The following is a 13,019-nucleotide window of genomic DNA, read 5'->3' on the forward strand; positions in this document are numbered from 1 at the left end:
CTTTCCTAGGTACTGAGGATGACAGAGAAGCTAAGTAGCCTTATGGAACGATTTCCCTCTACCTTGAAATTCAGATGTTAAGAATCACTGTATGCTGGAAGCTTCATTATTGGTATCAGTCACCTTTCTAGAAAATTCAAGAATAAGATGGTGAACTTCAAAAACTTCTGGACTCTATTTCTCATGATTCAGTCAGGTATTCTTCATCTAATTTGAAATTAATAAGAGACAGGGATAATACAAGTCATGATATTATTTGGAGATCTAACAGTAATTTCAAAAGTCTCTGGGATTTAGTAGAGATAATATTTTAAAACAGTGATTTTCTTAGAGTTCCTCATGTCATTAATGAAACACTTTTATTCTGATATATTATTTTTTATATCAAGGAAAACTTTATGTACAAACCTTTAGTGTATAAATTATGAACACATTTGTGTAACTAACACTCAAGATATAAAACATTTCCATCAACTCCAGAAAGTTCCCTTACCCTCTTCTAGTGAATCCCACTCTGTATAGGCACCCATTGTTCACATTTCAGTTATCATGCATTTTTTGCCAGTTTTTGAACTTCATATAAATGAATCATATATTTACATGAAATATGCATTTGAGATTTATTATTGTATTTTAGTCCATTTTTTTATTGTTGCATGATATTCCATTATATAATTATACCATGATTTATTTACCTATTTATTCTTTGATGCACATTTGGACTATTTCTAGTATGGGGCTATTATAAGTACAACTGTATCTTATAGGATAGGAGTAGTATGACTACTCCTATATAAGATATTTGGTGGGTATAAGGACTAATTTATATGGGTTATACACCTATGGATAAACATGCTGGGTCATAGGGGATATTAAGTTTAACTGTAGTAGATGCTATTATTTGCCTTTGGTTCGATTTCATTGATTTCTGCTTTTATGTTTATTACCTCCTTCTATCAACCTATTTTTGGTTTATTTTTTAGACATTTCCTAGCTTATTTAGGTGAAAACATAGATAATTAATTTATACCTTTGTTCTCTTCTAATATAAGCATTTACAGCTATAAATTTTCCTGTAAGCATGGCTTTAGCTGCATCTCACAAATTTTCTTATGTTATGTTTTCATGATCATTCATTTGAAAATATTTCAAAATTTCTTCTTAACCCGAGCAAAGTTACTTTATCTCTTCATATTTCTGGGTTTTTTTTTTCATTTCTTTTATGAAATGAAAGGTTATGCTTAGAGATCTCTAAAGTCTCTTGAGATTTAAATTTTTCTGGTTAGCGATTGGTTGAGTATATAAAATTATAATTTTTAAGTGACCATAGCATGCAGTTGGCCTTTGGAATTAAATGGATTTTAACACTTGGTCTTTTTTTAAGCACAAAATATATTAAAGTATTTTTTTCAAAATTATTTTTAGCATGAAAATATTTGAATTTGGAAGATGCTACTCAGTAACATTCTCTAGAACTATGCAATGCTATTTCAAAGTGAAACCATATATCATATCCATTGACAATGGGAGATAGAAACCAGAGTCATTCAATTACAGTAATATATTTGATCTTTATGTCTTCAGAATAGGTCTAAAATCAATGGTAAATCATTAAAAATAAAGAACAATACTGAGATAGCAAATAATCTGTAAATACAGAATGGAGTGATACGGGACTCTTTGTTATACTAATTATGTGACTCATGGCAGATCTGGATAGCTTCAGGATGGATGCTGCTCACCAGAAAGACCAACCACATCTTTAGAGGGTTGGAACTTTGGGCCACCTTGACCTCCTGGGAGGGAAAGTAGGGGCTGAAGGTTGATATCAATTACATGGCCAATGATTTAATCTGTCATGACTATGTAACAAAATCCTCATAAAAACTCTAGACATCAAAGCTCCGTGTTACTTCTTGGTTGGCGAACACCTTGAAGTGCCAGGAAGGAGAAACACCCTGACTCCATGAGGAAAGAGCATGGAATCTCTATGTCTGGGACTTTTCCAGACCTTCCCTATGCACTTCTTTATTTGGCTGCTTCTGAGTTATAGTCTTTGGTTTTTTTTTAAAAAAACTGTAATTTAAGTATAGCACTTTCTTGACTTTTGTCATTCTGGAAATTATCAAACCCGAAGGAAATTGTGGGGACTCCTAAATTTGTAACCAGTGATTAAAGTGCTAGAGTCCTGGGGCCCCACTTGTGGCTAGCATCTGAAGTAGAACTAGTCTTATGGAAGACCAAGCCCTTAACTTGTGGGATCTGATGCTAACTCCAGATAGTTAGAATCACAATTATATTGTAGCATCCCAGGTGGGAGTGGAAACAGAACGGAAACACAATAGAGGGAAAAATGTATATTGGTGGCAGTGACCACTGGCCACTCCCTGTATCCATATCCAGGCTTGCTTTTTCACATAACAATAGATTTTTTTTAAACTTAGGCATGTATCCACATGGCAAAACTGTATTTCTCAGCCTCCCTTGCAGCTATGCACACAAGACTAAATTCTAACCAAGATGCATGCAGAGAAGTATTACATATCCCCCCTTACCCCTTTTTAAGATGAAAGCTATTTTCTATCTCTGTTCTAGCATTTGCCTCTTAATAGCAGATAACAACTCTAAATTCTTTCCTTTCCTTTCCTTTCCTTTCCTTTCCTTTCCTTTCCTTTCCTTTCCTTTCCTTTCCTTTCCTTTCCTTTCTCCCTCCTTCTTTCCTTCCTTCCTTTCTTCCTTCTTTCTTTCTTTCCTAAGAGTGGCATCTGAGATTTAAGACTTGACTCTTTAACACATCTATTATACTACATAGGATTTTTAAAATACATTTATCTAAAAGATTAATAAATTTTGCCTAAAGTCCCAAGAATGTGTTGTGGCCAGTTGATAATAAGTCACCTTTTCTATATGTCAATAGGCATAGTCACTATTTACAAAAACATTTGCACAGGAGTGTGAAAGAGGCACCTGTCGGAAGAACTCCTCCATCAGGGCCATGGTCCACCGGTGGTGCAGCTGCCAGCATTTGGCTGGGTGGCTGATGTCTGCTGCATGGAGAATCAGGGACATGGTTTTGGCTCTGTTGATCCTGTCAAACCAAAGACATACTCAAATGATCAGAATAAAGTAACCAGTTACAGTCTTTTCTGAGTTCAAGCCCATGAAACTTCAACAATACAAAAGAAAATAACCTACCCTTCAGGCTGCTGCAAACTGTTTCTTATATTTTTAATTTGCTGGAAGTGACCTGACATGTCTGTAGACAAAACCATTTCAATCACTAGGTTCCGAAGATCCCTGTACAATCATCAAAAGGAAAAAGGTTCATTTGGCCCTTTATTTTTCTCAAGTGAAATATTTTCTTAAACATCACTACTTTTATTTTTAATGGATACGAACACAAAAGGAGCGACTTTTTAAATGTAAAAAGTACTTACAAAAGTTTGCATTACTTTCTCTTTTAACTCTTAAAGATTTAGGAAGTTGCCAGGAGAATGATCTGTGAATGATGCTCTTTCCTTATAACATCTTTCCTTAAAGAACTGGATGCTTTCTCCTCCCACATCTACAACCCTCCTCTACTCATAATTCCTAAATATTGTTTTTTTTATCTGAAGTGATCCTAAATAATTTTAAAGAAAAAATATTCTAAATGCAATATGTACTATTAATAAAACCACCACTATTTATTCAGTGTTTATTCAGTCTAGGCAATGTTCTGAGTGCTTTGTATGTATATTAAGACATTTAATCTTTGTAACAACTCTGTGCGGGGAACATTACTATTTCGCATCAGTGACTGAGTTCTCTGCTCAGTTACATAGCAGACATAAGATTTAACCCTGAGTTCCCATTACCAAAGGTGACTCTTGGACTACTCCACTGTGCCAATATTTTATAATTAGAACCCCAGAAAAACCAAAACTCTAAAGCGAAGTTTCTCTGCCTAAGCTATTGGGACCCTTACTTTCTATGTCATAGACAGAGCTATTGGTAGTATTGAAATTTTAACCAAGACACTGTAAATATGGTAACCATATCATAAGGACTATACCATGAATAATTCATTCTCGCACTAAGTAGAAAATAAATTGTTCCAGGGAAATCTTGCATATTCCACAATTCATCACTTATTCAGTACAGATAGGTAAAATAGACACTCATATGCGAAACCATATTTTATTTTTATTCTATAGTATGGCCATAGAGTAAGCTAAATTAAAGGTGTATGGTAAACATGAATTATGATTTTGTGTCAAAAAATTTTATTTGAAGATGGCATGATCAAATTACTTGTTTTTAAAAACAATTGCATATTGGAGGTTCTTGCTGAAAATTATGGGTGCTCAGTTTAATTGGATTTTTAGATGGGAACCATGAGAAGTCAATACTCTAATTACTGTTCATGATATGGATAGCTTGCTTAGAATACTTTTAGCCAAATATTAAGGGAAGAGAAGCTATTAAAGATAATAAAATTATTCTGTTACATTTTTTTCTGAAATTCTGAGGAGACCTATATTACAACAGCAGCTAAACCAACATATTCATGTCAACTAAGAAAAATGAGAAAGTTTTATGAAATCTATAAATCTAATAAATACATTGTGCTTTGCAGATAACTGATCAGTAAATGCTGGATATTATCAATAATTAACTAATAGATTGATAAACTAGGCAAAATAATGCACAAGGAAAATGTTACATTTTATGAATTTTTCTTTCCAAAATTCTAATATTGCATTTGTGGTTATTGAAGCTACTTTCAGAAATAAACAGATAATGCATACAGAAAACCTACAAGTCTTTAAAAACGTGTCCATATTTTAATTCTTGGTAAAATGTTATCAAGTTCATAACAGCAATTAGATCTTTTATGGCTTTTTGGAAAGTGTTAGCTCTATCAAATTCTACAATCTATATGATATGTGCCATATTCATTAAAACAATTCTATAAAACATTCAATTAAGATGACTGAGAATTTATCACAGAGAAATTATAAAATGTTAAAGATGTTAAAGAACATTACATAATAAAAAATTATACTGAGATAGCAACAGAATCAACTTTGAGAAGTAAAAAGTTTAAGTCAAAGGAATAATAATGAAAAATAATAATATAACTGTTTCAGGTAGGAATGATGATCACTGCTGAAGAAATAAATATTCTAGATATACTAAACGGCTAACCTCTCAGACCTTAGGAAATACCTCCAGACTTGTTTCCCTGCTTCTACCTTTGCCCTTCTATTCTCCACATAGCCTAGCAGCTGTCACTTCTAAATCCTTTTACAATTAGGTCCTGGCCTTCCTAGGCTGGACACCTGCATGGGCTATAGTTTTCTGCAGAATAAAATGAAGGGCCTGAACTGAGTTGCCAGAACAAAGTGCCTCCTTTTTACCACATTAGATCTTTTTCTAAGTTGCAAAAGTAGGCTTGAAAAACCAGGAAGTTTCAATGTGGAAAAGTAATCATGGGAAATTAGAGCTTGTTTTAAACTCTAAATTAACCTTTTATCTATTTTAAAGCAGTTTTTGATTTTAGATGTTTCTTTTCTATGAACATTTCTTTTTACCTTGATTTAAAGGGGAGAAAAAAACCCTTTGATATTTGCATTTAAATGGGAACCTTTTCATCCTATTAACTGACTTTTGAATAAGATCTTTGTTAAAGACAAAGTTTTTTTTTAATTGTATAAGTAGGATCTATAAAATATTAAGGATATATTTAACACTATAAAATTTCTATGTCTATCTGAAATTCATATTTAACTGGACTTCCTTTATTTTTATTGCTAAATCTGGTGACCCTATAGGCAAATGAAGGGAATGACAATGACTAGGGGATCAAGAAAAAAGGAGGAAAATTTATGCTGCATGGTAGGGGTGCATCTTGTCATTTTCCCCTAAATGGCAACAAGTATCACCATTCCATGTAGTTTTTTTTTTTTTCCTAAGTAAACTGATGCCTTGAGTAAACATGTAAGATTTCCTTCTGCACCTGGGACATTTTAGTATATTATATTTGTCATGCTTTCCCCCAAATAGTAAATTCTTTGTTTTTTAAAAAGTTAAATTCCATGCATAGAAAAGTAATATATGAAGAAATCAGTATGACACTAATATTTTGAATTCATGTAGGACCACATATTGGTACAATTAAGCAGAGCTTCATTCCAGAGAGTATGTAATTATGTATCCTAAGGTGTCTGTTTTATGGTATATGGTCTTGTGGAGTGGCTATGATGCACATAGATGTTGAATTGACCTGGAAATAGTTCAGCTCTGTCTAACAGAGTCTGGCTTCTGAACAAAGTCTTCTACATATGTACTAATCCTTCTCAGAGTCATACAGTCAAGTGAAATTGAGTTTGCAGTTATAAGTAAGGGATTTATTTTTATATGTTTTCTTCATATTGAACCACATAATTTGACTTTTTCCTGAAATTAAATTTCCTCTAGGCTTCCTCTGAAACTCACCTCCAGTCATCTTTGGATAAATTTACCAAGACATTCATTTCTTCTTCTTGCATAAGTCGATAAGCTGCACTCACATGGTGATTCTCAAGGACAGATCGATCGTTATATAAAATGGCAACATCTGATCTAGGAATTAAAAACAAAATACCTAGTAGAGGATTTCTTTCAATTTCATGTATGAGCATCCAATAAAAAAAAAATACTCGTTACACAACATCTCATCAGTAAAAACCCTATAACTGAACACCTAAATTTGTGGAAGTACTTAGTTTCCTTTTTTTTTTTTTAACTGTATGACAATTTTTAAAATAAAATTTTATTTTTTAGAGTAATTTTAGGTTCACAACGAAATAGAACAGAAGGTACAGAGATTTGCCATATACTCCCTGGCCTTACACATGTATAACCTCCCCATTATCAACATTCTCCACTGCAGTGGTACATTTGTTATAATTGATGAATCTATATGGACACATCATTATTATCCAGAGTCCATAGTTTACATTAGGGCTCACTCTTAGCGTTCAATATTTTATAGGTTTGCACAAATGTATTATGACATATATCATCATTATAATATCATGTTGAGTATTTTCACCACCCTAGAAGTCATCTGTGCTCTGGTAATTCATCTCTCTCAAATTCTTAACCCATTGCAACCACTGATCTTATTGTCTCCATAGTTTTGCCTCTAAACAATGCCATATAGTTGGAATCATATAGTACATAGCCTTTTTATACTGCTTCTTTCACTTAGTAATACACATTTAAGTTTCTTCTATACCTTTCCATGCCTTGATAGCTCAATTGTTTTTGTACTGAATATTATTTCATTGCCTAGGTGAATCACCACTTATTTATCCATTCACCTACTGAAGTACATCTTGATTGCTTCCAAGTTTTGGTAATTATGAATAAAGCTGCTACAAATATCTGTGTGCATGTGTTTTGTAGACATAAGTTTTTTACTCCTTTAGGTAAAGACCAAGGAGCAAGATTGCTGGATCATATGGTAAGAGTATGTTTAGTATTCCAAAGTACCTATTCTATTTTCCATTCCCGTCAGTATTGTATAAGCAATCCTGTGGCTCCATTTCCTTGTCAGCATTTGGTGTCATTAGGGTTCCAGATTTTGGCTATCCTAATAGGTTATATCTATGTAATAGTGTTTCATCATTGTTTTAATTCGCATTCTTCTGATGGCATATGGTGAGGAGCATCTTTTCATATGCTTATTTGCCATCTGTATAACTTCTTTAACAAGGCCCATTTTTAAATCAGATTGTTTTATTATTGTTGAATTTTAGGAGTTCTTTGTATATTTTGAATAACAGTCCTTTATCAGATGTATCTTTTGTAAATATTTTCTCCTGGTCTGTGGCTTATCTTCTAATTCTTTCAATATTGTCTTTCACAGAGCATAAGTTTTTTATTTTTAATGAAGTCCAGCTTATCAAATTCTTTCATGAATTATGTCCTTGGTGTCGCATCTAAAAAATCATTGTCACACTCAAGGTCATCCACATTTTCTCCTATGTTATCTTCAAGGAGTTTTATAGTTTGATGAATTCATCAAGGAACACTTTTTTTCTCAACAATTTGTATTTTCATATCATTTGATCATCAAATAAGCTACTTTGAGTTTCACTGTTAAATTTGCTATTCTAGCATAAAGTATAAAATGTTTCAAGCATTTTCATCTCTGTATAGTAGAGATCTTGCATCTCCTTCCTTATCATCTTAGGTTGCCAGATCATTTCAAAAAAGTGAATTGGAAACTGAGCCACTATGTTCAATGCATTAAAATGGTGAACCCATACATATAAGTTGGCAAGTTGGAGGTAGGCATCAAAGAGAGCAAAAAAAAAAAAAAAAAGAGACATCAAAACCTGTTGTAACGTTGCTACTACAGGTAAGAGGACTTTCCTTAACACCAAGGTCCTCTCTCTTTTCTTTCCTCCTGGTAGATACACACTCTGTTGGCACTAAAACTGCCTCATTAAGACATTATTTTAGGCTTCTCAGTGTGTAGAGTCTTAGGTATAACCTAGAACTGACCCTTATCACTGAATATTTACCAAAGAGTAGGCAAGAATAAATAAAAAGCAACCTATTCGAGATCTGTATCTAATAGTCTGCCAGATAAACCAAGCTTTATTTTTAAACCAACATAGGGGAAGTGACCTATCAGGTAGTAGAGTAATTACTTACTCTTTTGTTCCAGCACTTCATAAAAGTAGAATAACATGTGTAGTTAGCTAATAGTACATACCTCTAAAATTCATTTTCTTTTAATAATTTCAGCTATGGCCTAAAAATTACATAGCCTATAATCATAGCTTAGTACAAAGAAAACTGAACTGGCAAAGCATATCTTTATTTAAGGAAGAATTAAATAGATCTTGCCTAAGTATCTCCAGAAGTTCACTGAGATCACAGGGAAAACTGTAATTTGTAAACCAAATATTATTTGTATGGCCTCAAATCTAGTCATTGCAGTTTTACCAGGATAATTCAAAAATATGTCTCTAAATATCACTGTCTTTACCTCTCAGCAACAAGAAAAAATGTTTTTGAACCAGGTTTAATTGTAGCAAAGCAAGTGTGATTTTGTCTCATAAATACAACAGGATGCTGAGAATACAGCATAGTTTTAATGTTTGAGATGGTCTTTGATTGCTAAGAAAAGAACAAGACTCTAAGCAGCATCCAGTATCCATGGTAACATGTAGCTCAGTATTTTCTTTTAACAAAGAAGGTATTACTTGCATTTATTTACACTTGCAAGGATTTCATGAATTGTAATGTCTATATCGAACTTAAATCTAGCTTTGTACTATGTTTTAAATTATTTTTCAGTCATTTTACATTATCCAGTACATAGTTTTCCATGTTAGGCAAACACTCTAAATCCAAGTAACAGTGAATAATATAAAATACAACAGAATCACTGACATCGGTGACATAAAACCTAATTCTCCTTGGACAAAATGTGAAGGTGATGGTGAGAGTTTTAAAAAGCACATTATTTTATTGCCTTTTGGTCACTACAACTTTTCATAAAATTTTCAAATTCTTATAAAATCAACCCATTAAATAATCAATTCCGGTAAATAGGTTATACAAAAATAAGTAAAATACCAGACCTTTGCTCTCTTGTATATAGTTTCTTAATATAAAAAAGGAAAAAAAAAGATTTCCTCCTCTTCCTCTTCCTGCTTTTCCAACTCCTCCTACTCTAGTCCAAAGTGTAAGTAAACTAGAACCCTTCACTCAGTTGTAAATGAATGGTAAAAGGAGAAATCTAGAAATGATGATCTAACACTGCTGCTGGAGAAGGCCAGCCCATTTTCTTCACTTTTCAAAGTAGAAAGAGCAAGGAGTATTATTCATTGGTAACAAATCACTTGCTCCCTTCTCCAACTCCCAAAACAGCTGTTCTATACAGCAGGGGTCCCCAAACCCCTGTACTGTGGACTGGTACCAGTCTGTGGCCTGTTAGGAATCTGGCCGCGCAGCAGGAGGTGAGTGGTGAGTGAGTGAGTGAGTGAGTGAGTGAGTGAGAAGAGCTTCATCTGTATTTGCAGCCCCTCCCCAGCTCTAGCATCACTGCTTTAAGAGCACCGGTTCCTGGTGCCAAAAATATTGGGGACCTCTACTATAACAGGGCCCAGTTCAGTAAAGAGCTATCTTTAATGAAAATCCCACTCATTATGGTCTTGGTAGATGTAGAAGAGCCTTTGATAAGCAAAAATAATCTGCACAGTCTACCTTTTCTTTGATTTTTTACACAAATAAAAATAAATCAATTCCCTATACTTTGCAAATGTGTAGGTTAATAACATTCCCTGCGGCACAACCAGAATTCAGGGACTTCCGTTTCCTGTCATGATCTGTCTATCTAGGGGATTGTGTGGACAGAGAATGCCTTCCCAATATTTCATTGTTTGAATTCCAACTCTTCTTTTGTCTCCATCAAGGGGACATGATTTCTAAAACCATCCATTTCAGGCTATAAAGGTCTGTCTCTGGCCATAGGAACAGTTGTGTAAGAAGACTGGATTGAAATTGAGTGTGCCTCTTCTCAGCCTCTCAGTTCTGCTACTGCCATCAGCTGACTGCATATAAACAGGTTATTTCACCTCTTGAGATTTTTGCTTTTTCTTCTTAGACCGTGAGGTTTAGACCAGAGGATTCATAATGTGGATCTCAGTCACTTTCGGGTCCTTTGAACCTCTAAAATGTCTAATATTTTAATAAAATGTGTCTATGCTCCTCACATCAAAATAACAACTTCTTATTAACTGGAAAATCAGTTTTTAGGAATCACTATTAAAGAAAATGTAAAACGTACATTTTAAGTTTTGTTTAAAAAAAATGTTTTTCCCTGTTTAATTTAATCACAGACCACACAAAAATCTGCACATGAATTTTATAGCAGTTCTGTTCATAAGTGCCAAAATTTAAAACAGCTATGATATCCTTCCATAGGTGAATAAGTAAATAAACTCTGGTACATCCAGACAACAAATGAAATATTATTCAGCAATGCAAAGAAATGAGCTATTAAGCCATGAAAAGATACATAGGGGCCTTAAATGCATACAGCTAATTGAAAGAAGCCAGTCTGAAAAGATTTTATATTGTTTGATTTCAACTATATGGCATTTCGGAAAAGGCAAAACTATATGACATTAACAAGATCAGTGGTTGCCACAGGTAAAGCGGAGAGATGGACGAAGGGAGGGAGGAATGAAAAGGTGAGGCACAGTGGAGTTTTAGGGCAGTGAAACTGTAGTGTGTGCTACTGTAATGGTGGATACTTGGCAGCATACATTTGTAAAACTCATACAATGTATAACATAAAGATTAAACCCTAATGGATACTGGGAATTTTAATTACCAATAATGTATCAATTATTTCATCATTTGTAACAAATTCACCACACCAGAGCAAGATGTTAACACTATGGGAAACTGTGAGGTGGAGAGAGGGGATATGGGAATTCTACTTTCTGTTTAATTTTTCTATAAACCTAAATCTGCTCAAAGATATAAAGTCTATTAATTTAAAAAAGTGAACATATAAAAAATAACTAGGTTTAGTTTTCCCATAGTAAGAATAGAGTCCTACAGTGGTTCGAGAGAGACATTAGTTTCACAACTTACACCTCTATTGTAAGCATCTCTGACTAGGAAAAGACAGAAATTTCAGGATCCATGTACATAAAATGAGTTGGATCATGATGGGTCCTAGACCAAATTCTGCCTCATAGGCACTGAGATCTCTGTGCAACAACCAAAACTTAGAGCACCTTCCTATTGATTGAATTGTGTTCTCTGAAAATTTATATGTTGAAATTCTAACCTCTAGTCCTTTAGAATGTGACTGTATTTGGAGATAAAGCCTTTAAAGAGGTAATTAAGGTTAAATGAGTCATAAGGCTGGGGCCCTATTCCAACATTACTGGTGTCCTTATAAGAAGAAGAGACACCAGGATGCTCAGGCACAGTGAGGACATTGCAAGAGAGCAGCCATCTGCAAGCTAAGGAGAGAGGTCTTGGAAGAAATCAAACCTGCTGACACTTTGATCTTAGACAACTATCTTGTCTCCAGGACTGTGAGAAAATTTCTGTTATTTAAACTGCCCAATCTGTGGTATTCTGTGATGGCAGCCCTAATAGACTAATACACTTCCTGTCTGGTATTTTGATTCTAATAACTGCCATTATCATCATCATTAAAAAAAAAAATCTCATTTTCCAATTATTTTAAATTTAGCACTTCAAGCTAACTTGGAAGTAAGATTTCTTTGATTTTTAGATTTTTTTTTTCAGAAGGGCAATTTTATTACTTTCAAACACATGATGATACCAAACAGATGCCTTAAACAATAAATTGCAAAATTTGTCTCAACGAATAAATGTCTGACTTGTGTGATAGTTTGGAGTATAAATTCTGGGCAGAGAAAAATTATCTTACACATTTTTATATTCTTTAAATTACTAAATATGCCACCAAATACATTCAAGATTCTTGATAAATAATGGTTGATTGATTTAGATGTTTTCAGCTTAAAGAATTTTGCTAAAATCCATTAAACCTATTCTTATTAGACATCTTCATTATTATCTTTAACTCCTCTCAAAATGAATCATATACAGAAAAATAAATTTCAAGTTTTAACTTAGAAAAGTTAATACTTTATCTAGCTTACCTTGTTTGAATGTGAAAGTTGTTTGTGGTTCCTGTATGCTCATAATCATGAATGGCAGCTGCAAAGACCATTGCTAAAATTTCCAGTTCAGTGAGCCAGTGCTAGTAAATTAAAGATTCCAACATGTTTAGAAAGCAGAGACCCTGGGTTTTTTTTGTCTTTCTACAAAAAAAGATTTTCAGTGCACCCAGTATAAATAATCTGATAAAATTGTTTTATTGATTTTATATATTTCTTCCTATTTCGCCTCCATTAATTGCACATAAAATGAATGCTTCATGATGTTAATGATTGTTTCATGGCTTGTAAGTTCAAAATCCA

The 13,019-nt window shown here is 33.5% G+C and overlaps 1 protein-coding gene across 2 annotated transcripts in view; it reads right to left on the bottom strand.

Moving 5' to 3' along the window:
• PDE1A (phosphodiesterase 1A) overlaps positions 1 to 13,019 on the bottom strand; it is a 288,645-nt gene that overhangs the window by 36,809 nt on the left and 238,817 nt on the right. For both annotated transcript variants that reach the window (XM_025039465.1, XM_025039464.1), the window contains exons 7-10: positions 12,699 to 12,799; positions 6,481 to 6,606; positions 3,196 to 3,297; positions 2,968 to 3,088 (exon numbers count right to left, since the gene is read on the bottom strand). In XM_025039465.1, coding sequence (XP_024895233.1) covers positions 2,968 to 3,088; positions 3,196 to 3,297; positions 6,481 to 6,606; positions 12,699 to 12,799 — 450 coding nt within the window. The remainder of the gene's footprint in view (positions 1 to 2,967; positions 3,089 to 3,195; positions 3,298 to 6,480; positions 6,607 to 12,698; positions 12,800 to 13,019) is intronic.

The sequence above is a fragment of the Pteropus alecto genome, unplaced genomic scaffold, assembly GCF_000325575.1.
Source record: "Pteropus alecto unplaced genomic scaffold, ASM32557v1 scaffold3, whole genome shotgun sequence".
Taxonomy (NCBI): Eukaryota; Metazoa; Chordata; class Mammalia; order Chiroptera; family Pteropodidae; genus Pteropus; species Pteropus alecto.